Source organism: Schistocerca serialis, chromosome 5, assembly GCF_023864345.2.
Source record: "Schistocerca serialis cubense isolate TAMUIC-IGC-003099 chromosome 5, iqSchSeri2.2, whole genome shotgun sequence".
NCBI classification, from domain to species: Eukaryota; Metazoa; Arthropoda; class Insecta; order Orthoptera; family Acrididae; genus Schistocerca; species Schistocerca serialis.
Window position 1 is genome coordinate 190356847 of NC_064642.1, and position 27916 is coordinate 190384762.

The following is a 27916-nucleotide window of genomic DNA, read 5'->3' on the forward strand; positions in this document are numbered from 1 at the left end:
GAGGCCGAGGAGGCGTGGCCGCGAGAGCGGGCAGCCAATGGCGGCGGCCGGCGGGAAACACGCCCCGGCCAATGGCGCGGCGGGCGCTGCCCTGCCCCGGGCGCGACGTCACGGACGGCGGGCGGGCGCGCGGGCCGGCTTAATCCCAGCTCGTCGGTCGAGGCGGGCGGCAGCAGCGGCGTTTGTGTCCGGCCAGCAGGCAGCAGCGAGCAGCGACCACGACGGCTTCTCCACGGGACCTGCAGCCGCCGACCGACGACTCCCAGGGGACGTCGCGCTCGTCGCTGTCGCCCTCGCCGCCGCCGACGCCCCCGCAGGCGCACTCGCCGACGGCGGCGCTGCTCGACCACCACCTGCACCAGCACGGCGCCGGCATGCTCGACTTCAGCAACGGCGGCGCCCACTGCGGCGGGCCCATCGTACCCTCGCCCTCCGTACTCTCCTTCCTCAACCTCAATATGGAGCGGCCCGTGGGCGCGGGCGGCCCCGGGCCCGGGGGCGGCGGGGGCGGCGGCGCGCAGGCCGGCTTCGTGCTGGGCAACCAGCCGCTGGCCGCGCTGCACTCCATGGCCGAGATGAAGTCCGCCGCGCTCTTCCACCATCACCAACAGCAGCACCAGCAACAGCAGCAGCAACAGCAGCCGGCGCCCACGTACGCCGCCCCCAGCCCGAGCCCCGGCAGCGGCAAGGGCAGCCCCAACGGCTCGACGACGAGTGGCAGCGGTGGCGGCAGCAGCGGGGGCGGCGCGGGAGGCAACCCACACGGCATCGACCACATCCTGAGCCGGCCGGCGCCGGTGACCGCCGGGGGCGTGGGCGGCGGGCCGGCGCCGCGGTCCGCGGCGGCCTTCGCGGCGGCGGCGGGCATGGCGGCGGCGGCGGGCATGGCGGCGGCGTCCTACTTCCACCACCAGCAGCAGCAGCAGCACCACCACCAGCAGCAGCACCAGCCGCACGTGGCCGCGGCCGCCGCCGCCGCCGCCAAGCACCACCACCCGCTGGCCGAGCTCACGTCGCGCTCCGCCATCTACTGGCCCGGCCTGCAGGGCCTCGTCAGCAACCCCATCGCCTGGCGCGAGCGCCTCGCCGCCAGTGAGTACCGCATCTGCCTCTCTGTCTCTAATAGTTTCCACTCGCTCGCTGCGCCCCCTATCGCTCCACTAAGAGCCTAATTCGCTCTTCTTCGGACGAAAGGCTATAATTCCTAAAATACCACAAAACGGCGATCCTGTTTTTATAAAATAGCTCCACGCACATCAGATCATCCACATTAATGGTGATCGAGCTCATAGGCTGTAGACTCAATTACTTGAAAGAGAACAACAAGCAGCCACTTTTCTATAGATTTATTGGGAGCAGAATGCGTTTAGGATTTCCATCTAGCTTGAACTGGCCTAATACATTCACACCTTCGTCAGTATAACATTTTTATCGAGTGCATTTTGAGTACTACTACAAGTACTTTTTGTTTCGTAATTTATGGCTCCTGTCCCACACATATATATGTGACACAAACACTTTCAGATTCATTGAAACGTCGCTGCATTCGCCACGTAGACAAAAAATATACATTTCCACTGTTGACGGTAATTGCTGTTTATATTCCAGTATTGAACAGTTATGCTTCTTTCATGCGGTACTTGTGTTGCATGAGGATGACCCACCAAGCTGTCCAGCCAGCAACATATACTGGACAGACATACGACTTGTGACAAGTAGCCGTACGTAAAATTCGTACGAAGACGGTTCGAAAGTAGCAGTAGTTTCTGCATGTCCACCAACGTCACAGTGTCATGTCGGCAGAAATTAGCCAATACTGGAATATAAACAGTAATTACAATCTACGGCTGAAATGTCATATCAGAAATTTTGGACTACTTTGGTACCTGACAGAAGAAAAATCTATAAAATAACGTTTGCTGCTGAGAGTCAATATTTTCTTTTATACATTTTCTGTGCGATGTGTTTTGGGAAATAATTCTCTCAATCACGTGTTATGAGATTTTAGGCATGATGTTTTAGATGCGTGCGTCCCTTCAGTGCCTTCAATGTAATACCTAAACAATTCCGCCTATTTATATATTACAGTAGAGACGTAGTAATTACCAAATTGCACGTGTTTATGTTACAGTAAAGGAGCCAGAATAATGTAACAGCTCACTAGTCGCAAACAACACGCCTAAAAAGATCGTAATACATGACAATCGCACTTGAGAGAAGGAAATTTTTCCCGTAACGCGTCGCTTACAAAACAAATGAAGGAAAATCCTTACCGGCATGAGCAAATATTATTTTACAGCAAACAAAACAACTGGTTTTACAACACGTGCTTTCTCCAAGCATTTCTAAGGGACTGAATTAAAAAAGGCAGAACTGTATTAGTGCCACACTCTTAAACGGAATAATGAGAACTTCATTTGAGAAGTGTATAAGTCCATTTTGATTATTTTTAACCAGGAAGGTAGTCTTTACATTGGGCGTTTACAATAATAAATGCATCCATCGGGCAGCGGAATACACATATCGCTCCTGTGAAATTGTGGAAATATGATTTTCACTGTTCTGCCCAAAGAAGAGAAAATTACAACTGCAATAGTCCAACCAGATTCCGTACCACTCGACATTACGCCTGTGCCACAATCAACGACAAGTTTAGAGTTGACATGTTCCCCTAGCCTAAAAAAAAAAAAAAAAAAAAAAAAAAAAAAAAAAAAAAAAAAAAAAAAAATGCATATTGTCAATACAGATTTTGTTCTTGACTGCTTATCTTCTTGTCTCTGTATTTTTGTCTTTTTTCTCCTTTTTTGCGCCAACAATCGCAAAAGCATTTTAAAGTGCAGTAACCGGTTCCAAACGCAAGCAGTGGCATAACTTTACCTTTGCGTTGTCAAGGTGTAAGTACCATACTTGGGTATGGGAAAGTTACGTCAACACGCCCAGCATGTGGTTTTAGACTGTCCAATAGTGACAATTGGGTGCTCGAAACGGTTACTGCATGTTGACATGGTTTAACGATTAGTGTCGTAAAAAAAATAAAAAAAAATAAATAAATAAACGAAGAAAATCTTTCAGGCTTCCTCGCCGAAATTAATCATTTGCAAATTTCGTGTTTGCAGCCGGCTTAAAATGTGTGTGTATTCCTAAGGGACCAAACTGCTCAAGTCATCGGTCCCTAGAATTACACGCTACTTAAACTAACTTGCGCCAATAACAACACACATACCCATGCCCGAGGGAGGAGGCTACAATCAATTGTGAACGGGAAATTGTCGAAATATCGTGGGAAGAAATGACATTAACTTGGCGGAAAACATAGGTATTTCGAAATCGTTTAAGAATAGAATATATAACGTTTATGGAGGTACTATTTTGATTTCATAGCCAATCCCAGTTTTTAATTTGCAATTTTCAGATATCTCCTGTAATAGTTACTTGACTGACATGTCCTTCTGGGTCATTTGACTAGCATCGTCTTTCAGACAACCCCTCAAAATAAAACTAGAAATAATTTTATTGCCTACGAAGTCACTAGAGAATTTGCAGCTCGCAAAGTGGTGTATAGAATCAGCGGTCAGTATTAATGGAGCACAGTTTAATGTGGAGCACAGTGAACATCGTTGTCTTTACTAATGCGCTGCGTAAATGTCACTTTTCTCTTGGTTGCAATGGGATGAACAGGACGCTAAACATCATACGAATTAAAGAAGGGTAATGCTTATTAATTTAAAATTTATCACCATTTTCAGTTTCTGATGTGACTACTGAATACGCAGGAAACAGAATTACGGTAACGCTACGCTGACCGAGGGTACTCTTTATTAGATTTTCTGAGTTTTATTTGCAGATGTTACGGTGTTATTAAAAATAACAAAAGCGTCAATGAAACTGTACTAGGCCTGTTTTATATGCGTTATCCTTTTTGAGGGACTACGTAAAATGATTCAACAGTACGTAATGAACTGTTCTGTTCTGTTTTGTTTGTTTGATTTTTTTTCACTCTGCTACTAGGTAACCCAGCACGTAACTCACTCAATCACTTGTCTATCCAAGGCTTGAACAAGGAGGTAAACAAGAGGAGAATCGAATAGGATCTCAAAAACCTTAAATATTGTAAAAATTGGTTTAATAGACAGCAATGATTATTACACAAAACCACTCCATCTTTACTGGTCATAGAAAGGAAAAAAATAAGTGGCGATTTCTAAGACAATTTCCTACTGCCTATCCGTTTGCTCACTGTTACTGCAGCCACCTGCTTCTCAGAGAGTCGTGTAGGAGTGCGTAGTTACAAGTTACCCATCTACTTTCTGAACTTTAATTTCTGCTACGAAACTGAAGTTTGAATGAAATATTTCTTTTAGAACTGCTTTCGTACTAAGATACACTTTCTTGTCATTTTCAATTACATTCAAGGCACTTTACCTATCAAGTAGGGCAATTATAGACTGTGTAATCTGATTTGTCGTTGTTTGCTTTGGAACATACTCCTTTTTCCTCCGAAATTTCGTTTTTATTAAACAAAATTGTATTACAACTCTTATAATGCACTCTTTGGAAGGTCTGCTCGTTCCTACCAACAGGTGATTCTAAAGACAAGATAAGATATTAGTAACAGAATGAAATACCACTCAGAGCTTCAGTCTAGTTTTTGCAGTTATGTATGTGTGTGTATGTATGTATGTGTGCGTGTGTGTGTGTGTGTGTGTGTGTGTGTGTGTGTGTGTGTGTGTGTGTCCCGTTGTAATTTCTGCTTGATGACGCGTGGTTATGTTTCGTTTGTACCAAAATGTGCAATTTGATGGAGAACGAAAGTATCTCGGAAAAATAATTGCTTCAACTTCGTTTGTTAACTGTTATTGATATTTCGGTTTTCACTCATGTTCTAAATGTATTCAGTTATTTTTGAAGCTATACATTTCTCGTGAATTTCTGATCGTCTAATAAATATACACTACATTCCGGGCTTTAAGAAGAGCTTGATTTAAGATTAACATACATAATGAGTTTGAAAATTATTTTAGATACACACGTGAATGAGGTACTGTCGTTCGCAAGCGCAGTAGGTTAATTTTGGAAACTTTCTAGTAGATAATTCTTTGGTGTTTTAGTGTGATTAGTTGCTTCTACCTTAAGTTGCTGCAAAAATAAAGCCAAGTATACACGGACATTGCATATATGGGCTTTCATAAATATATCACTTATTTATTTGTTACGATACGATTAATTCTACAGCAACTGATATTCCTTAAACTGAAACGGCTCCCTGAACGGTCCGGAAGTTTCAGAAGACACTGTAGTCCCCTGATGTCGCTAAGTCGTACTCTTACTGTCGCAGACCGTGCACTGCATCAGGTAATTATTCTACAGTACAGAATTCGTTTCACTTTAGTGGTGAGCGGTATATACGTCCGCTGTCTGATATATTATAAATGCTACTCACTGTCTCTGTCAATTGCATCTGGTATTGTGGATCAAAATGTTTATATATGACTCAATTATCTCCTTTGACTATCAATACTGCATATTTGTATTGACGATTCCCCGGTGCTCTTTACTACTTTGAAGTTGTGCTATGCAAGTCCACAATGAACTGAAACACTCCGCTATGAGGTAAAAAGTACCAAATATCTTAAAACTGTTCCAATTAAAACTAGAATAAACGAGACAATATTTGGACGAAATGCAGTCTTCAAAAGCTTTGTAAGCTTTTAAAACCAGTTTCAATGCCGTTTACAAACCAAAAGTGAAATGTTCGTGTACAAATAGTGTTAATGTTGCTGGGTTAAGTGAATTTTCCGATAAATAAGTTCTGAGTCTGTACTTAAAACCTTATTCATTTGAAAGAACTGTAAAATCCTTCATAACGCCGTCTTTGTACTCAAAGCGCGGTATAATTACATTTCCTATATATCAAAAATTAAATCGAGAACAATGAACTGTACCTAAAGATATTGCCTCAACCACAAATAATAATCATTTACAAAGGAAATATGTTTCTATTTTTAAAAAATTTCGAACAGTTGAATCTTGTTTTCGAATAATACGGTGCTGCAGAAAAAGACAAAAATAATGATTACTGTGGAATGAGATTTGGGACACGGAAAATATAGTTTTACCACGTCCGCGCACGATGTGAGATCAGTAATCTAAAATAAAACAGTAGATAAGCAATGAGTAATTGTGGTATTACAACTAGTTCGCACACAGTATGTCAAGAAAGTTCAAGCTTATTAGGCTTAAATCAGTTCTCAGTTTTATTTGCCAGCGGGTTCAACTCACGGATATAATCACGGCGCGAATGTATCAAATGTTATGCGTCGGAAAGGTTTAGGCTATTAATTCAGATCATGAATTATTTCATTGAATCTGCGGACAGAAACGCCGTAACTTTGTTTATAGAGGACCAAATGGTATAACTGCGAGGATGAATCTTCAGCTATTCTATACAGGAAACTGAAATGAATTTCTTGAACGCAATAAGGATATCCCTGCTTCTCTTGCCTAAAAATTCTCAGTGAAAAGAGGTGACAAAGGAAACAACTCCCTTTCACAGCCGCCGAATACCTCTGTCATTTTTAAGTGCTGCAAAATCCATCCGAAACTGCTACGATGCAACTATGTCCTGCTTATTATTTCAGGTTTGAAACAAACTAAAATTTATGTTCATCTTTCTTGATTCTATTGTACTCATCACTCCTAACTAAATCCGTAACTTCAAATAGGATAACGATTTTTCATCCTGCTGCGATAACCGTATGTCCCTCATTTTATATTGACCTTCGTAGCAGTGCAAGAAGTATACATATTTCACAATGTGAATGATATTTTTTGCTCTACCAATTTAGAGGTAGATGTATCTTATACGTGCTTGGCTACTGAGCTATTTGGGGAGACATGTTTGTCGCTTAAAATAGTCGATCAGTAACAATGGGCACACGCATCACCATTCCGCCATGAATATTTGATGGATTTGGGTTTGTTAACCTAATCACCTACTGCTGTTTTTTGTATGGTATTTAACTGTACCCATTATTTTTGCTAGATATTATCCATCATGGTTGTGTATTCAGTTCCTGTCTACAAAACGGAAACATCGTTTCTCGACGCACGATCATTTTAGCTATTCTGTGAGGCTTACGTGGAAAGAATTTCTGCATACAATAAAATTATGTTGACGCCGTTTTTCAGATGGAGCTAGTATCGATAGATTATCAGTAGCTCTCTCCCCAAAAGCGTGCGACTTACGTCTTTCTGCACATGGTGACATGAAATTCTAAGAAAATCATATAGAGCACGTCCTTTTCGGATTCCTCATTATCTTAACCAACAGACAAATGCAATCTTAATCCTGTTTTTAAAATCTACTACTTCGAAATATCTTTCAACATTGTATCCTATGGTCGCTCATATGGGCTATAACGTGGCGAAATCCTCCCATGAGTCGGTATGTGCTATTTGCCCTCAACGGAAATAAATGTGTCCGATGCGTCCACTTTCTTCTCGAGCCTACCCTGCCTCGATTAGTTCTCTTACGTTCTTTGAAAATGTATTGACTAGCAGAGGAGACGAGCTAAAAATCGAATTCGGACATCTCTATTAATTACTGACGGCGCGGACAAGAGGGGTTGTGGAGGCGTCATAAGCACTTTTAGTCGTTCGCTGCCTATCCACCTACATGCAACGACCATTGTTCAGTTTTGTAAGGGTATGGCTGACGTGGACTTCTGATGAAGAACCTACAGGCCACTGTAGATATCTGCGGGGTGTTAGGACCCTCCAAACCATTGTAGCGTACCTGATTAAGTTAATAATGTGCAGCATCTCTACACTATAGACACATTATTACGACGAAATATTCTTCATCCTCCTTCCTGTAATACATGCCTCTAGAAATTTATTATCTTGAGTACGTTTTTCTGTACTAAGTAACAAATTTATTTCATTATATATCAAACCTGTGTACCAATTATCATATTATAACAAATTTTCGTGGCAATTTCTTAATTACTACTGTGGAGTATTCATCATGTTCCACGGCATATATAGAGAATTAATTAGCAATCAAAATATTCCTGCAGAAAACAGCATGCGACAGCTTTGAAATGAATGTCGTTTGAAACTGAAGAAAACCTATTACTCGTATGGTCATTCAGAAGTACAATTATTTTGTGCTACCCGCTGCACATATGTCAAATTATCCATTGGCAATCACGTAAAATAAATTTTTCGCCCCGTTTCCACTAACAATAATTTTTAACGGCTGGGGGTGGGTGCCCTAGACAGAGGCTATCAATGCTGAAGACCGTCAAGGGAATAACGGTGCAATAAAACTGCTCAGCTTAAAATGTAGCCACGTATTAGAAACAAAACATCCTAAAACCATAGCGTTTAACCACTACTTTAAATGTGGATCAGCATGCGATAAGCTGGTAAGTAAGATAAAGTGTAAGAAGCTTCTTTGCACATGAAAATGAACAGTAGCGAATGGAGCAGAAGTTTCGTGTTAATAGAAATCTCAGCTAGGCATAGCAGGGGAAGGCAGGCTACAAAGACAGACTGGAAAGGAAATAAACCGAATTTGAAACACTTCCAGTTCACAAACGTTGACGTATAGACAGGACAGATCGCAATTTTTGGAAAATCTTTATGTCTGACACATTCATAAAAATACACATGTCTCTCATTCGACAATCGTTTATTTGTAGGCCGCTTGTGGTACTGTGGACATAAAGTATTGTTTTGAAACCATCCCGTCTTTCTTTTTAACATTCTTGTCGCATACTGAGTGTAGGCTACTACTTCCCGCCGAATTTGCTACAGTTTCTGCTTATCATTCTCAACACCACACTGAGATTGTCCACATTTTTACTTCACTTAATTTTCGCAGGAAAATTCCATCAATTGCTTGTATCATCACTGCATCGGTTAAACAATACTTCAGGCAAGGTCTCCGTATGTTGTCTGAATAACATTCGTCCCGTCAGATGTCTACACACACTATACATTTAGGTAGGGACATAGGAGTACACGAAGTATGTTTCACTTTACTACTCGGAGCAACATAATGGTGTTTGACAAACTATGAAAAAATTATATTATCCAACCATTTCCTCATTAGTTTCATGAGAATCAACTATTCTCTCTAGAGAGGTGTCTGGAAGTTCCACAGATTTTCGATTTGAAGCCAATTATCATCAAGCCTGATTACTTTTCGACTTAGAAAACAGGTAAAATGTGGGGCAATGTAAAAGACGCCGGGAAACTTCTCATTCATTACTACGCACACCGATATACGGACGCTTATAATTAACTTTTCACAGAGAGATTATCACACTGAATAAACGTATCGATGGACGGCGAACGAGCTTAGATTAACACGAGCAAAGAGCGATCCACATTGGAAATCATGGATGCTTTCTCCCGCCAGGCAGTAGTAAAATTCTATCAAATATTGCTGAGTGCCCCATAATGACTCTTTGTAGCAACCAAGAATGAACGTCTGAAATGATTGTGTCTAATGAGGCTTAAATTGGATAGCCATTTTCTTATCCGTTGTAAACGAAGAGGATGAATTGTTTAATGTTCAGTATGACTCCTATTTTACACTTGTCAGTATTAAACGTCACTGATACAAGTACTTCATTTCAGATTGTCGCCCAGTTTTATCCATTTCTCTCGAAACATTTAGTAACCGATCGTTTACAGGATCACTACAGATAAAGTAAACTTCAAAGCACGCCTTCTAAACGGCTATGTTGTTGTTGTTGTTGTCTTCAGTCCTGAGACTGGTTTGATGCAGCTCTCCATGCTACTCTATCCTGTGCAAGCTTCTTTATCTCCCAGTACTTACTGCAACCTACATCCTTCTGAATCTGCCTAGTGTATTCATCTCTTGGTCTCCCTCTACGATTTTTACCCTCCACGTTGCCCTCCAATGTTAAATTTGTGATCCCTTGATGCCTCAGAACATGTCCTACCAACCGGTCCCCTCTTCTTGTCAAGTTGTGCCACAAACTACTCTTGTTCCCAATTCATTTCAATACCTCCTCATTAGTTATGTGATCTACCCATCTAATCTTCAGCATTCTTCTAAAGCACCACATTTCGAAAGCTTCTATTCTCTTCTCGTCCAAACTATTTATCGTCCATGTTTCACTTCCATACATGGCTACACTCCATACAAATACTCTCAGAAACGTCTTCCTGACACTTAAATCTATACTCGAAGTTAACAAATTCCTCTTCTTCAGAAACGCTTTCCTTGCCATTGCCAGTCTACATTTTATGTCCTCTCTACTTCAACCATCATCAGTTATTCTGCTCCCCAAATAGCAAAACTCCTTTACTACTTTAAGTGTCTCATTTCCTAATCTAATACCCTCAACATCACCCGACTTAATTCGACTACATTCCATCATCCTCCTAAACGGCTGTACTGTATTTCTTATAGATAGCAACATTCTGGCCACATCCATGATCTCTGTGTTGGGCAAAGATGCTTTATTAGAATACGTCGTTTGTTTACGAACCACAGATTAATGGAATGAAACAATAATTGTGCTGTTACTTGACATTGTCAAGTCGGAAGGCAGGCGATCTGTTATGTTAAGATGTGTGGATAAAAGTCATAGGTCAAGATGGCTATAATCCCTTTATTGATTACTAATTTCAGTTCATTGATGAGCCGTGTTCAGATTAATAAAAATTATTTTTTAATTCAGTGTGTATTAGTCACCGGGCATTACACATCGTCTTCATCTAATGAACTGAATCGGTCTTCTTGTCACGCCATGTACACACTAAAGAAGGTCGTCGTGGTTCAGCTTTTCCGCTTTTGTTCTGTGCTCAGGCAAGCGAGCTCGCGAGCACGTGGAGTGGGTGGGAGTGGCGTGCTGGTGGGGACAGAGGCAGGAAGGGAAGGGGGTTGCCGTGTGTGGGCGGGGGCGGGGGCGGCGGCGGGGGCGGCGCTGTCCGCTGCCCGTACGACACTCGTTCGACGCCCGCGTCGCCCCCCGTGTTCCGGCCGTGCAAATTAGCCTGTCCGACAAATAGCGCTCAGCCTAAGCACCGCCGAATGGCCTCGCCGTGACTACTGGTTGCAAATAGCCCCGATACGTCGGCGCCGCGCGTTGATACTCCAGAACTGAACACAATAAAAGCCGCGTGCACAACTGCAGCACTGCACGTCTTTCTCTCAGTCAGGGATTGACACCAATAGGGCTTAACACTTCTGTTACTGGAGTGAGCGAGGGGCAGAGAGTTTTCAGCAGCTTAGCATTCTAATCTCTACGTGAGAACTAGGTATTCTCTGCTTCCCCTGCCATAATTTCAGACTAATGCCTGAACAGTGCCTTTACGAGAATAAGTTGTCGTAAGCTGACACGCGGTATTGGGCAACAAAGTAACTCAAATGACAATCTACTCTGTGGAATCGTTTTCCAAATACTATAGTTTCTTTTTCGCTTGGTTCGACAAATTGGAGAGTATCATGCCGCAACGAAATTCGTTGTTTTTTTTATTAATTTCCAACAGAATTACTCCCTAAGATAATGAATTAATTAAGGTGTTTGCTCCACCATTTTCAACAGTAGGCTGATAAAATTTAGGCTAAATCTAAAATGGTCTTATTCGTCCTGAAGATGACTATATTATGGATATTCCAAATCTGAAGACAAATGGTTCAAATGCCTCTGAGCACTATGGGACTTAACATCTGAGGTCATCAGTCCCCTGAACTTAGAACTACTTAAACCTAACTAACCTAAGGACATCACACACATCCATGCCCGAGGCAGGATTCGAACCTGCGACCGTAGCAGTCGCGTGGTTCCGGACTGAAGCGCCTAGAACCGCTCGGCCACCGCGGCCGGGTCTGGAGACAAGTACGAACATTGTATGATCGACGATGAACGGTGAATGGAACAGCTGACGTCATAGCCACTTCAGAAGAAAGAGCACGAAGACGTAAATAAGAGAAAATATGCTGGCAGATTTGTTTAATTGGAACTAAACGCAACTACGAAATTGTAATTCGCCGCTAAATTTGGACCATGGTAAAAAGGATCGAATTGAATTTGCGCGCTGTTTTGTGTTATGAATGAGACGTAGGCCCATTACTTCACTCTAGATACGACAATAACAACAAAAGAAAAATTGACCAAAGCACAGGTTGTCAGACAAAATCCCCGCTCCAAACTGAGGTCTATTACGTCTACCATAAATATTGTGGCCAGAGTATTCCGAAATGTTGATCTGATTGTTCTTATTGATTTCTATGCAAAGAGTAAACTGGGCGAATACTGCAAAGTCTTCTGGATTGACTGCTAAAATAAAAGTGCTTCAGAAGCCCCCAGACGAGTAAAAGAAAGAACATCTCTCATCAAAGCAGTACATCTATTTATAAAGTGCCAATGTCAAACAGGAAACTGTTGTATTTAGTGCTTATAGCATTTAAATATCCGCCGTATTATCAGATTCTTTGTCCTTCGATGTCCATCTGCACCCAAATTGAAAACGAAAATGGTTGGAAACTGCTTCGAATCCAATGATGAGTTTACCGCAAGGGTGGCGCGTTGTTTTGGAGATGTATTCGAAGAACGCTCCGCGAGTGTAATCTGCTCCGAAATTATGGGGCAATATTCAGTGACCAAAAAGAAGACTACGACATGAATTAAGCGCACTTTTAACGATAAAACACAGTATATCGTTGTCATGTCGAATAAGCGAATTCGCAACAATAGTTTTGTGTTCAAATCACAGTCCAGCCAACATGACTGTACTACCATATCATTTTCATACTTTACCAGCGACTAAATGTCAGCACCCACACAGATGGCGCAGTGGACGCACATTCGGGAGAACGATGGTTCAAATCCCCGTCCGGCCATCGAGATTTAGTTATTGCATCATTATAAATAGCTCCAGGAAAATGCTGGGATCGGTCCTTTGAAAGGCTATGGCCGATTTCCTTCCTCATCCTTGGAACGTTCCGAGACTGTGCTCCTTCTTTAATGACCTCGTAGTCGACGAGATGTTAAATCCTAATCTTCCTTCTTCCCTAGCTTCCTTATGGTTCTCCCAAGTGCACCATTCTCTGGCTCTGTCCTCACCCACGTCGTGGCTGTAATACTCTTGCTGTCGATCATATGCCCTCTGTCATTAAAACACACTCCATCGAGCGAAGTTATCACGCTCTTCCCTTGACTGGTTCTTCAATAGTGTACAAAACATTACGTTGTACTTACCTGTACATCGTGGCTCACGATTCCGCCACCAATAGGCCTACTTACGTATATATCTGCCTATTTTTCTATCGTTAAAAGTCGACATATAGTGCTCTCCCCCCCCCCCCCCCCCCCACATCATTTAACTTTCTGCCTAATGCCCTACGAGTTCCGAAATTATTATAAGTGTTAAAAGGCCTCCTAAGTTTATCCCCAGCGAAGACACATTGTACAATAGGAGCGCTGGTCATGAAATCCAAAAATGCCGGTATTCAATGCATACAAGAAATATATGATATCAGACACATATAATATCCTGACGCATAGAAAGTGTGAAGAGCATTAACCATACAACAAAATATTCGCCCCTTTTGGTATTATCACGCATGGTTTTTTTTTTTAACCGGTTATGAAATATTCAGTGCGTCAACATTAGTTACGTGAATATATGTACTTAACAGCCAAAATAAAACTCAGATCGTGATCAGTGCACAAGCATAGTTGTAATCCGTCTTTCGCTATGTTCAGCGATGACATGTACATTGTTCTACAGAGTCAGGTAAAAAAACTTCTGCAGCTATTCAGAGGAAATTATTCACAATAATAAACTAATGAAACTGTAATTAAGCTGGACACAATCGCTTTAATCGTTTAATACTGGGTATCATATAAAACAAATCGTTAGATTATTGAAATTAATTTCCTTCAATTAGACTTCCACAGCGTGTCGGAATGGACGCGGAATTTGCAAATGCCAGATAGGGCTGTAAGCTCCTGCTTAACACGAGCCATTCTTTAAGTATAAAACGTCAGTTTCGTGGTATTTCTGTTTGCGTCGCCGTTTGATATTATTCCATGCTTGTATTTTTTCGGGAGCAAATGAGGATCCATTCATACAAATAAAAATTCTCCGTTTCCTACGTTACTCATTAATTTAGGATTTTTCTCCATGATCACCGTGGTACACCACCTCATCTCAAAATATGAATTTTTATGCATTTGTGGAATGAATATTCTGCCTAACACGTCGGTATCTGTCGTACGGTATTCCGACACATGTACGCATTCTGTATGCCTTCACATCCATGCCACTATAGACGTACATGCGGATCTTTAGACTTTTTGCTCGGAGTTTTTCGGAAATGGTTGCAACAAGTGAAAATCCAATTACTCGAGTTCAAAATTAATCGGTAGAAGAGAACACTGGAAATGCAAGTACTGCATTTTCAGTGTCTTAAAAGCAACCTGAATGTTGAAAGAACTCTAGCGTACTTACGTAGCAATTACATATTTATCAGTATCTGCAGTATCTAAATGTTTTATCCGTGATTTCTCGACAATGAAGCTTACATAAATTCGCATATGATCTCATATAAAATTCGCACATTTTCATTGCAATACTGGTTGGTTTTTCTTCATCGTGATCGGCTTTCGTTACTTTCTTAGCGGTTTTAACACATCTGAGCCCCAAGGTAGGATACCAGCGGTCCCTGCAACCGTTTGTCTTGATGCAAAAATTCAGAACAGGTTCGCTAAACGAAGGAAATAGAATTATTAACCAGGTGCGTTACTTTTATTGTCAGTAAATAAGACTTTCATTGCACTACACTTACAGCCCTCGTAACATCCCAACGTTATGTTCCTTTAAGGGCATCTTTACACATCACCTTCATACTTATGAATAAGAGAAATTCGAGGAACGGGGCATAAATCAAATGCACTGACGGCTTGATCTGAAATATGCTAAAAAAGAAGGAAAACGGAATAACGCTGCCTTGAAGCAAATAGTGATAAAAATATCACGAATAAGACTCGGATAAGAAGAAACTGACAGCTAAACACTGCAATAGTTTTGTGTTAAATAGTTTTCCTTATTCACATGGTGCGTTCTTAAAACATGTGAATAAATTATATAAAATCGTTTTACAGATTCGCGATCACTGGAGTTCAAAATGAATAACAGTCCCTCATAACCACGACTAAGATGGAAAACTATTGGATTACTGCTTAAAATAGGTTTTTGTCCACATTGTTGAAGTAGCATTCAAAAAGAAAATCTTAAATACAAAACGTTTCGATTCAATTCCCCTCTAAAACGACAATAATCGCTATTAGATCTTCTTAAGATTATGTGAACTTCTAATTAAGCTCACTGTGGACATGTTCTTGACATAAAAAATAAACATATTGGGCAGACGTATTTGTTAGACAAGGAAGTAAACTATCCCCTACGTTTTTCAACTTGTGATTTAAAACTTGACCAGAGACAGGAGGAAGAAAATGGCAAAATCAATCATTAAAAGTTGTACACAAACTGGTTTTGAGAAGGTGTAGAATATGATTACTTACCATTTGCAGGGGCCAGACAGTGAAAAAATAGCACAAAAAAAACAGGACTACAGCAGAAAGATCAGCAGTATGTGACTTATTCGAGAATACAGAACTAGTGAGAACAACAAAGCTGCTTAGTTAAAATTAAGCTAAAGCTTGAAAAATTCAGATGAACAGACAGCTTTAAGAATCCAGGAGAAACCATCCAGCATATGGAGGAGGCAAAAGAAACTTTCAGAGAAAGAATATTGTTAAAATACAGTAACTAAACAACAATGTACATACCCATCAGAAACACAAGTTTTACTGTCCATGAAACAAAATGAAGAAATGAAGAAGAAGGGAAAAAAATTGTTCGGGAGATATATTACGAAACAAAAAAGCAGTAGGCACAATTTAACTCAGAAGTAACACAGAAGTATACAAGGTGTAGAAACTACATAAGTAATTAGGGAATCGGAGTGCTGTACAACAGTTTTAAAAGATTAACGAGAGCCCAACTGGGTTAGGAAAGTACATAATATCTGGGCGAAATGGGTATAAATAAATGAGAAATTGAAGGCAGAATAAAGCAAAGAAAAAATTAAAGAAGTGGAAAATTTCCAAGATGAAACAGATCAACTGATAGGAAAGTAGACAGCAGAAGAAAGAAAACAATTAATTAAATAGATGAGAAGTACTGGACAAAGCGTAAAGTTAAAACAACGGCTTAAATACGGTACTTAGTTGGCCTACAGCGCAAGTCCCTCTGTTCCTAAATACGATAGTTAATTCATTTATTCCACTGCAATCGTTATTCTGCTTCCTACCATTCATCACCTCCGTATTTTCTGTGTTAGGCTTAGGCGTTAATCGATACTGTACCCTATCTCACTGCCCATTTCTTTCAACAGGTCTTCTGAATTTTCCTTGTACCCGCCAAGAAAGACCGTGTCATCTTGTGAATCTTAGCATTGTTGTCTCTTCCTCATGACTTTTATTCCTCTTCCTTCATATTCTTTCACTTCCCATGTCAGCCACTGCTCTGAATTAAAACACCACTTTCCTTCATTTCTTTTTCTTATAACATTTATACGGTATCACAACCTTATAACATCCAAAAACCTGAGCAATCGGGTGGTTATAAATGAAGTGCAGCCATTCGAAGAGGTCCAGTGCAGGCTGCAATTATCGTCAGGCAGCGAAACTTGGTAGATATTCTAATGCGTTAATGAAGAACGGATTTACGCTGGAAAAAAAAATAAGTTCCAATTTTGGCCATCAGGTGCACACCTGACGCTGTAAATGCAAGAAAGATGTGCAGGAACGTTTCCATGTGTATTGGATTAGGAACGGGACATGACAGAAAAAGGAAGGCATAATGTTGATTTTATTTTCACCCGGCGTGTACACAATTTGTCCAGTTCCAGCACCGGAGACGTCGACGAGAAGCGACATCCGTAAAACGACGTGATCAACAGTTTCTTACATCAGTTCCGGTGGAATTTGAGCAACGTTTTCCTGTACACCGGCCTCCAAATCAGATAGAGACTGAACGTGTCCCTGCTAAACGCAGTCTCTTAGGTATCCCCAGAGTCAAAAATCACATGGATTCACATCACACGACCTTGCATGCCATGCATCTGGAAAACCAGCGGAGATAACACGTTCGTAGAAGCCCACATTAACTCACTGGGCTAGAGACATGTTGCAAGAAAACATTGGTTTCCGGCCAGCTGCGCTCGTCCAAAGCAGGAATCACATGCGGTACAAGGTCTCGATAACGTGCAGACGTCACGGTAAACCTGACAGGCTCTCTGGGGTGTGTCCCCTTCAAAGAAGAACGGACTGAGAATGAGAGTACTAGTGAATTCACACCACATGGTAACATATGGCGAGTGCAATGACTCTTGGAATACAAGACGAAGTTTAAAAGTACCCCAAATTCTTCAGTTCTATGTATTCACTGCACCATGTAGCATAAAATGTGCTTCGTCACACCGTAGAATATTATCTGGCCATATGTCGTCAACTTTGATCCGTACCAGAAACCGAAGAGCAAATTCAGAACGTTGCTGCGGATCATTATGTTTCAACTAATGCATCGTGTGGATTTTGGAGGGATATCAGTGTAAAACAGATCGCAAAACTTTCCTTACTGTCGACCATGCTATGGACAATTCTCGTGACACTTCACGAGCCCAAACACTACCCGGAGACACGTATTATCAGTTACAGCAAAAGTAACCTCATCTGTAACTTCCACTGGAATATGACACCTTCCTGTTCCAGGTGCCACACCATGCTCACCTGGGTTCTCGAATTCGATTACGATCTTCTCTAAACCGTTTAATGAAATCGAACCTATTCTCACGCCCTTCAGTCGGCGATACACTCCCAATGTAGAAATGTAATTGCTGCCGTTCACTTAAAATAGTTTCAGTGACAGCTCAAGCTCTCTCTCTTCGATGCTCAAACTGTTCACTAAAGTTATGGCTTGTCAAATGACAGCTTGGATGTCATGCCGTCATACAAACACTATACAGAGCCAGATTTGCATCTAGTGGCCACAACTGGAACTAATACCCTTTACATAGTAAATTGGTTCCACACTAGCGCATTAGCAAATCTGTCACGTTTCACTGCCATACGATAATTAAGGTCCACACTTTACACGCGAGAGTAGCAGCACTTTAATTATAACGGACCGGTACACTGAATTAACGAAGTGTCCAAATAGCTAAGAATCATGATTAATGGCGAAGCCTGCCTCGAATGATAACATATAAAAATAGAAGTGAAAGCATTCAAGTAAACGTTTGTTCTTTCCGAGATAATGAATGTGCGTTTGTGAACCGCTGCTGACCTTAGTATGAAATATTGTTCTTGTTGGTACAAATGTATCTGAAATGTAAACTTTTCCAGTAAGTCCCCTCAATATTCACCGATGACTCACCTTAACACAAAATACAACATTGCTTAAGCAGGTTATATGTTACAACTTGCTGTAGACTCCCGCCCGCCAAAGGAGGTATTCCGCGTCTCGTACGCTCATTTAGTTGCGCTTGCTTCTTTAATTAGTTATGACTTCTTTCAAACACCCCACAGGTCATTTCGTAGCTCTTCACGAGACTGGACAAATCGCAGCTGCAGTTCTTCAACCGTAGCTAGGAGAGAACTGTACACTTAACTTGTGAGATGATCCCAGATAGAAAAGTTTAGCGTAGCCCACTGAAGACATGTGATCGTGCAGGTTAACGTATACGTCCTGTTCGACTTACCCATCTTGAACTGTAATGGTTCGTTAGATGTTGTCCTTCATCAGCAGCAAAATGTGTCATTTTTACAAGGTTGTTACTCCCCCTTCTCCTCTCTCAGTATTTGCATATGATGCCTCAGGATTAGGACAGTATCCATACATATTATAAAAAGCGCTGTATGTATGCGTGTATGTTTCACATCTCCCCCTATACCACTGGACTGACTACAATCAAACTTGGTACGCATATACCTGACTGTCAGCTAACAATCCTGTGGGAGTAAGAACCACCCACCACAGTTCAGGAGATATGACGTCATAATAAGATGCGTGAAAAACGGCTGTCCCGTGCGTGACGTTTAATTTTATTTCTTCTTTGTTACTAATTCTATTTGTAATAAATTTCACAGACAGTATCCACATATGCTGCCAAATGCATTTACAAAATTGTATCATGGTACCATACATAGTTCAGAAGATGTGACGTTTTAAACTATGATGCGCGTGCAAATTTCTGCATCATCCATGAAGCTTTAATACATTTATTCTTCACTACTAAGGCATTTATACAGGCGAGTCAGCTTAAAGAAATCCTTGAAATGTCGAAGCGCTTTTGACAGCTTTCATCTGCGAAGTGCAAAGGCTCTAGGGGACAACAATAGCCATCTATAGAGCTATGGAGAGGCTTTGCCATAGAGACGTTCACAAAATCGCGTTGTAGAGACGCGAAGAGTTATGGCCAGTGTGCAGGAACTGCCTTATTTTGGATACTGTAATTATGCATTTGTACATAATGTATATTTCTTTGTATGACTGTTTATTAATTTCAAAGGTGTTTTCATAAATACATGGAAAAGATTTTTTTTCGATTTTATACTTCAACGATATTTAATAACGATGAATGAGAACAGCACATTGCTACTCTGCAATAATAATCGTCTTCCACTGATGCATGACTAGTCTTGACAGCAGGAAAACATTTAAATCCGCCATTCGAATGCCACAGTCGATCATCCTGACTATCATCAGACTCGGATGATAAATAGTCCCTGAGCCAGGATTACATACATTCAGCACATGCTGTCATAGTCCTGGGACCCATGTGGTCAGTCAAACATTCTCATTCCGTTTCATCATCACTTCGCTTAGCTATGTGATATCCTTTCTCAGGCTCAGGCTTGATGACTTCAAGTGCACAGTGTGTTCCATCAATATAATGTCTCTTCTGATGCTGAGCTTTAAAAGTATTACATCTCTCATTAGAAAGTTGTCAGAGAGTTTTGAGCATATTTTCAGTTACTGCCAAACTATTGCTCTTCTCTTCAACTTTTGTGCAGAAAACTGTGTATATTAAGTGCTGGAACACTGAAGATAAATTCTATAATACAAATGGAACTTTCTTGAGCCGGGACTGCCCTCAGTTTGTAACGAATGAAGTATACTTACGCCTTTCCTCTTCAAAATCAATGTGAAAAAAATCCATTCTTGAGGACTAGGATGCAAATTATACAGGCATCCTAATTTTTCTAAAATATCTATTATAAGCGGCAGTGGAACCATCTTTCACTGTAACTTTATTTAATTGTCTGTAATCGAGACAGATGTGGTACTCACCGGTCTTTTTTATAGTTATTATATAGCTAGAGTATTGAAATGTTATTACTTCTCTAAATTAACGGTTACATAAATCAGCAGTTGGGAGTTACAACTCTGCGTCCCACACTCAAACTTGTTTCGACTAGTAGTTTTTCTTTTGTCATATGTTTAAAATTTCTCTCTGCGTCATTCTGCTACTTTATAATCGTCGTTAAAATGTGAATCCTTGTCGTAGATTCCAGATCCGCAAAACAGCACATCGCTTATCGCTCAGTGCTGAGAAAAATTCTTCGTAAATAAACAGCCAAAATTGCATCGTCATTCATTCTGTTGGTCGCAGTGGAACACCGGAAATTTATACCAAAAAAAGACTCTACTTTCACGCAAACTATTTATTGCTTTCAAAGTTACAAGCTCTAATACTGGACGAAACAAAATAACAGCACAATGCAACTCGCGTCTTCTCTATCAACTAATTTCTCCATGAACATACAAAAACTAGGGTAAAACTCATTGCACTAGACTTTCTACAAATGCTACTACGTCATTTTGGCGTCACGCGCAATATAGACATTCGGTGCAACAAGCGCCATATTCATTTTGGCATATTTGCATGTTTTACATAATAACCTGCAGTATGCCGATCCAGAGCAACGGCGCATTGAAAATTTACCACCAACTCGTCACCATTACCATTAAATGTCGCGTTAATAACGCATCAAGAGATACTATAATAACCAAGACAGGAGACTAAAATCTCACGACCAAGCGCTAGCGTAAAGGGTAATGTGGTGATTTACGAGGTCGAAGGATTTAGGTTAGCACTCAGCTACCTGATATTTTTTTTTTTTTCATGATCGCGTTGTTAACAGGTGCTGGGACTTCCTTGTGAACATAATACAAGTATGATCTGCAATATTCGATGCTATTCACATTTCTAACTGATTAGAGAACGAAGGATGAAATAAATATTTGGCGGTTTTTGGGTGTGTGGTCACGCAGTAACCTATGAGGACAACTTAAACTGCTACGATTAAAACGAGCTCCAATAAAGTTCATATTCTTCCTTCTTACAAATATTGGGTGTTTATTTCCAAATATGTGGCGATTTCCGATTGCGTGGTTAGGCAGGAAACTAAGACAACAGCTTTAATTCCTACGAATGAAACGAACAGCCATAAAACTCATATTTTTCCTTTTCAAAAATATTTACCTGTTTATTTTCGAACACGTGGCGATTTTCGAGTGTGTGGTTGGGCAAGAACCTAAGAGGACAGCTCATATTGCTGCGAATGAAGCGAGGATATTGTTCAAATGGTTCAAATGTCTCTGAGCACTATGAGACTTAACTTCTGAGGTCATTAGTCTCCTAGAACTTAGAACTAATTAAACCTAACTAACCTAAGGACATCACACACATCCATGCCCGAGGCAGGATTCGAACCTGCGACCGCAGTGGTCCCGCGGTTCCAGACTGTAGCGCCTAGAGTCGCTCGGCCACTCCGGCCGGCATTCATATTGTTCCCTGTCACAAAGTCGATAGCAATTCACGTGGTTGTCGATACAGCGTGTGACGTCAAAACGACGTCATGTTTTCAGAATGTCTTATGAGTTGAGTGCTACCCCAAAAAATTATGCTGTATTCGGCTTCGCTGGTGCGTCACAGGTTTCGTCAGCAGGGAGATCTTCAAAATGCCAAACCAAATCCCTCTCATATATGCTTTAGATGAACTGTGGTGGGAAGACCAGTTACAGGAGAAGGAGCATCGCGACCTCAAAACTCCCAGGGAAGAAGCGCGCCGCTTTACTGGCCGAGAACGTCCGTCTGTTTATCTGTGGCGCCGACGCCGGCCGTCTCCATGGCAACGGCTGCGCTGCCTCCTCGGAGGAAGCGAGGCAATCGATAGGGAGGAGCAGAGCGAGCTCGCCGCGCCGCTACAACTTCAGTTTAATTTACACAATGGGGGCCGTGCTTGGTTAACCGATAAACTTACTCTGCGCTGTGCTGGGCTGTGCGGCCTGGCGAGGCGCTGTTGGAGGAGGAGGAGGAGGAGGGGGAGGGAAAGGGGGGGGGGCGTGGGCCAGCCGTGGGCCAGGCGTGGGCGTGGCAGGTTTATGCCGTTCCGGGGACCGACAAATACCGCAGAGTTTTGCCGCCGCCGCTGCTGCCGCGCCGTTAATTTGCGGAGACGTGTGTGCGATAATTCCCCCCCCCCCCCCTCTTGTTTCGGTTTTTCCGTTCTTCGGGGCGCCAAATTTGTGCTAAATGCCCTCTCGGGAGAGCCTGGCCCACAATTTGGGCCAGCGAGATTGCGCGGGCCAGCCGCTGCCCACGTTTGCAGCGTCGCTTCCTCCCAGTAAACACTGCACGCAAACACACAGAGGACACGCGAAAATTAAGGCCATTCTTGTTGTTTCGTTTTTAAGCAATATCGCACTGAATGCGTAATTACTGGAGTCAGTAGAGCTCCATCTAGCGCCCTCTGTGTGTTGTCTCAGCTGCGAACTTGTGGCCTCAATAGTCAGATATGGAGGATATTCTTACAACGAGCAATTTCGTTCAATGACTGCATTAATGTACTGAGAATTTTAAGTTTTAAATTAACTGAATAACAATGATCAAATTAATTAGGAAATAACGCATATGTACTAGAATTAAACATAAAGTTTAAAATATTGTCTCCAAAAATTAACATTACTTCATTAAGTTTTTGGTTCCTCGAAGCGACTTGTCCGCAGTCCTGGTACACAATTAAATCACTGCGCCGTACGACCGGCATCATATAAAGTCTCGAGAGAGCTCTTTCAAAGCGAAGCAGCCCAGTTGTAAAGTGAAATATCGTGCGGTAATTCGTTATCGGCAGCATCGGAAACGTTCCAGCTGTGTCGGACAATCCAGATGACATGATTAACGTTTGGATTGGTATGACAGAACTGCAGCTATTCTGATGCCGCCGAAAACTACTCACAAAAAAACCACTTAGTATCTTGTTTTGGCTCCTCTAGTGGCGTACTGCCGCTCGTCAGTTACAACGTGCACCAAGATTATACGAATGTTTGTGCACTCAATTTTTATTTATTTTTATTTACACATCAAGTTCCGTAGGACCAAATTGAGGAGCAAATCTCCAAGGTGATGGAACGTGTTAGTACATGAAATTACAACATAAAAATAATAACAGATAAAAATAAAATGTTTATGAATCCGAAAAAAGTCAGTCCGTAAGTTTAAGTAAACGCAACCAACAATAGAACAAGAGTTAGCTTAATTTCCCAACGAACTCCTCGATAGAGGATTTGAAAGCGAGTGGATTACTGCTAAGATTTTTGAATTCGAGTGGTAGCTTATTGAAAATGGATGCAGCAGTATACTGCACACCTTTATGCACAAGAGTTAAGGAAGTCCGGTCCAAATGCAGTTTTGATTTCTGCCGAGTATTAACAGAGTAAAAGCTACTTATTCTTGGTAATAAGCTAATACTGTTAACAAGAAATGACAGTAAGGAATGAGGCCAATGTCGAAATACCCAGACTCGTGAACAGAGGTCGACAAGAGGTTCCTGAACTTAAACCACGTCTTGCCCGAACCGCCCGTTTCTGAGCCAAAAATATCCTTTTAGAATGCGAAGAGCTACCCCAAAATATGATACCATACGACATAAGCGAATGAAAATAAGCAAAGTAGACTAATGTTCGCGTCGAACGATCACTCACTTCAGATACGGTTAGATTAGTAAAAATGGCAGCATTAAATCTTTGCACAAGATCCTGAACGTGGGCTTTCCACGACAGTTTACTATTTATGTGAACACCTAGAAATTTGAACTGTTCAGTTTCGTTAATCATATGCCCATTCTGTGCAAATAAAAAGTCAGTTTTTTTTTAATTTTTGTGTTAGAAACCGTAAAAACTGACCATTGCTGTCTTAATTACGTAACTTTAATTTTCGGAGACGATAATTAAAGTTATATGAGTACGCTAGTATAAATGGGGTGGTTACAATTAAACCTTCGTTAATTGAGCCAGTGCACACACAAAACTCCATGCCGTGCGGGTAGCCAACTTTGTAGGATTGGTGTTCAGACGGTGCGCTGCAGGATTTGCGTTTTTAGTAGCGTTAGTGGCACGACTTGCCGCTAGGCGCCGGTGTGGTAGGCGGCGCACGTTTGACACACAAGCGTCAGTACGCATTACAGTTGCAGACAGTCGACAAGGGTATGGACAAGGTGAGCAGGGCTTTACTCGTAAAGGTGTTTTATCAAAGTAACTAACAGTGCTGGTGCTCTGCGCGAGTATCGAAGCATTAAAGGAACACGGAGAGGTCGTCTTTCCTCACCAGGGTTGAAGAACATGATTCGGAAGTTCGAATTAACTGGTAATTTTGGAACTGCTCGTGGGAGAGGCCGACGCCAATTGTGCCACTATTACCTTGGCTGAGAATGCTGGACGCAGTATGTGCAGTGCACACGAGCTGTGTCACGACAGCTGAACATTTCACGGTTCACCGTTCAAAAAGTACAGCGAACAGTTGTCAAATGGTGTCTCTAGTGCGAATCCAGGCCGTCGTGGATGCACATGGTAGTCACACTGTAATCTGGAAAGAAAACATGGTACGCAAATAACAAATATTACCCTCTCATGTGGAAATTCTTTCAGTGGTTTATTCCTGACGTCCTTACAAATGTCTACACAAAGCTTTTTAACCCATTATCTCTCGTTTATCGTGGGGGCCCTCTCAAGTAGCCAAAGTTTGATTATAACCATCGTATACGAAGTGAGACGCTAAAGAGGTAATACTTCTCTTATTTACTGGACGATTCAGAATATCGAACGAGTCTTATAAGAAATTATAGTGCGCAGCGGGGTTTGTAATTTTGTATACGGCCAGTACTACTAATTCTTGTAACTGTTTGTATAGCGTAACGCGCTACCACGTGAGACGGAAACCATATCCAACCACTACGGCGGATAAACAACAATCGCTGGTGTACTGACCATTCCGAGAGTGGTTTTTAGGAGGGTCCCCACGATCGTTTACGCAAATACTGGGCTGTTCCCCATTTGCTGTCTCAGAAAATACAACACACACACAAACACACGCGCAGTTGGTGGTACGTTCCTGTGGAACCAAACTGCTGAGGTCATCGGTCCCTAGGCTAACATAATACTTAATCTAATTTAAACTAACTTCCGGTAAGGACAACGAACAAACTCATGCCCGAGGAAGGACTCGAACCTCCGACGGGGGGAGCCGCGCGAACCTTGGCAAGCCGCCTAAGACTAAGACCACGCGGCTACCCCATGCGGCACACACACACAGTTTAAATATGGCAACACACAGAATAAAGACTGCACAACTCACAGAGAGACGGCGCACACGACTTCTCTCCCTTTAGGTAAGTGAAGACTGCGGTGAAACGAAGGGCATCTGATCGTAAAGATAAAATAATTTGGACGAAAGTTGAGTACAGTGGAGCCCATTCTAGACAGGGTAAACGCCAATGAAAAGAAGAAGAAGACTATATTAATACTTGTATTAACAAAATATTAAAGGAAGAATGATTTTGCAGATGGAACGGTGTGCTTTTTTTAACGGCATTTGTAAGCTATCGAAAAGAAAATCACCCTTTAGTATTGGTGTTGAAACTTCGCTACAGCGTTCGAGAAATGTGTCATATATCAAATTCAAGGCGGCCAGAATACGATAATGCGGTACAAACGCATCCAAACTTAGCCATCATGGCAGTCTCCATTGTCATATGAAGCAACAAGATACGTGCAGGCTAGTAAGATAAAATCTTATTTCCTTCTCTACTTTACCTTATGTACAAGATATAGATTCAACTAAGAGTTTTGTAAATGTAACTACACCCTAACATTTAGGCTATTAGAAGGATATTAGGAATACTATTTTAAATACGTACACGATGCCATTTTATATTTATGTTGCTTATTACGACGGAGTCTCGCATGAAAATCCTGCTTGGCCATGTTTACGCCTGCCGCTGTGGCCGAGCGGGTCTAGGCGCTTCAGTCCGGAACTGCGCGCCTGTTACGGTCGCAGGTTCGAATCCTGCCTCGGTCATGGATGTGTGTGATGTCCTTAGGTTAGTTAGGTTTAAGTAGTTGTAAGTCTAGGGGACTGATGACCACAGATGTTAAGTCCCATAGTGCTTTAAGTCTCTTTTTATGTGCCATGTTTACCCCGCAGTAGTGGCTTCCGGCTTCCTTGCGAATTTCCATTGTCGTGCAACGCCTGGCAACTATTTCAGTCGCATATTTCAGAAGAGAACCAGACGCTTCTGCATTGGCGTTTGTGAACTGAATGGAGGTCTTGCGTATTTTTCTTTGCGTTTGGGGTAAATTCTGCATTTACATTCAGTATGATATTTTATAGAGTTGGGACCTTGCCACTAGCATTTCTTGCACTGCTTCCTACTTCATTGAAGTATACTAGAGAAAAACAGTATCCCTATGCTTCTGCACATGCCACAATAACTCACAGTATACCATTGTGGTTCTTATGCCGTAATTCGTACAGGTGTACACATGATATCTTTATTCTCTTTCGCTCGATCATTGGTTCTCAAAACGTCGAGTAAAGCCTTCGCGGTGTGTAATCTCAAAACGTTAATCTCCTCAAAAAAATTGTCGAAAGATAAGCCGTAGGGACTTCAAATAAATTCATAGTTTCGTCTAGAACGTACTCGTGAAGGCATAAGCAAAGTAAACTTCGACACATAACCCAGAGAATGGAACAGATTGATAGGACATGTGTTAAGATATCAACGAACACTTTCTCTGGCACTAGAAGGAGACGCAAAACACAACAATTAGAGATTAGAATATATTCAGCAAATAACTAAGGATATTGCGTGTACATTTTAGCCTGAGATGAAGAGATTGTTGCGAGACTGGAAATCGTGGGCGGCGCATGATCTCTTTGGAATACGCTGCGAGCCGTCACTTCTCGAGGCGACGGTGGCTGGTCAACAAGCGGAGAGCTCGACCCCGGAAGAGGCAACGGAGAGCTGAGGCGAGTCAGTGTGGCCAGCAGGCGGACTACAAAGCACGGCGCGAGGAGAGGCACTCGTCCGAGACAGTTGTGAACAGCGTTAAGAACTATCGGGCCACATCAACGCCTGAGTCAGTGACTCTGTCCATGCCATGCTTCGCGTGCGCCTTTTGTCATGACGTTCTGCAGTGTCCGCTTCGATAACCACGCCAGCTCATCCGCTCCCGCTGGCGAAGCTACTAGAGAATCACTCTGAAGACCGATGGCAAAAAGGAATAAAAAGCAGATAGATAACAAACTGACAGCAAAACAGAAAGATCCTCTATCACTACTATGCAAAGTACTGTTGATTTATGTTAGCAGTCATGAGAGTCACAAAAATTCGAAGAAGTGCTAAATTTTAACGTCCCATCGACAAGGGTATTGTCAGGAGGGCCCAAGGGATCTGTGATAGGATGGCTCTTATTTTCTATATACATTATTTATCCGACGGACAGGATGGGCAGCAAGCTG

General features: G+C 41.9%; 1 protein-coding gene across 1 annotated transcript in view; it reads left to right on the plus strand.

Moving 5' to 3' along the window:
* The first annotated feature begins 374 nt into the window (after window positions 1-374).
* The window catches only part of LOC126481842 (homeobox protein Nkx-6.2-like), a 223280-nt gene continuing 195738 nt past the window's right edge, over window positions 375-27916 (plus strand). Inside the window, exon 1 of the mRNA XM_050105802.1 lies at window positions 375-1092. Coding sequence (XP_049961759.1) covers window positions 375-1092 — 718 coding nt within the window. The remainder of the gene's footprint in view (window positions 1093-27916) is intronic.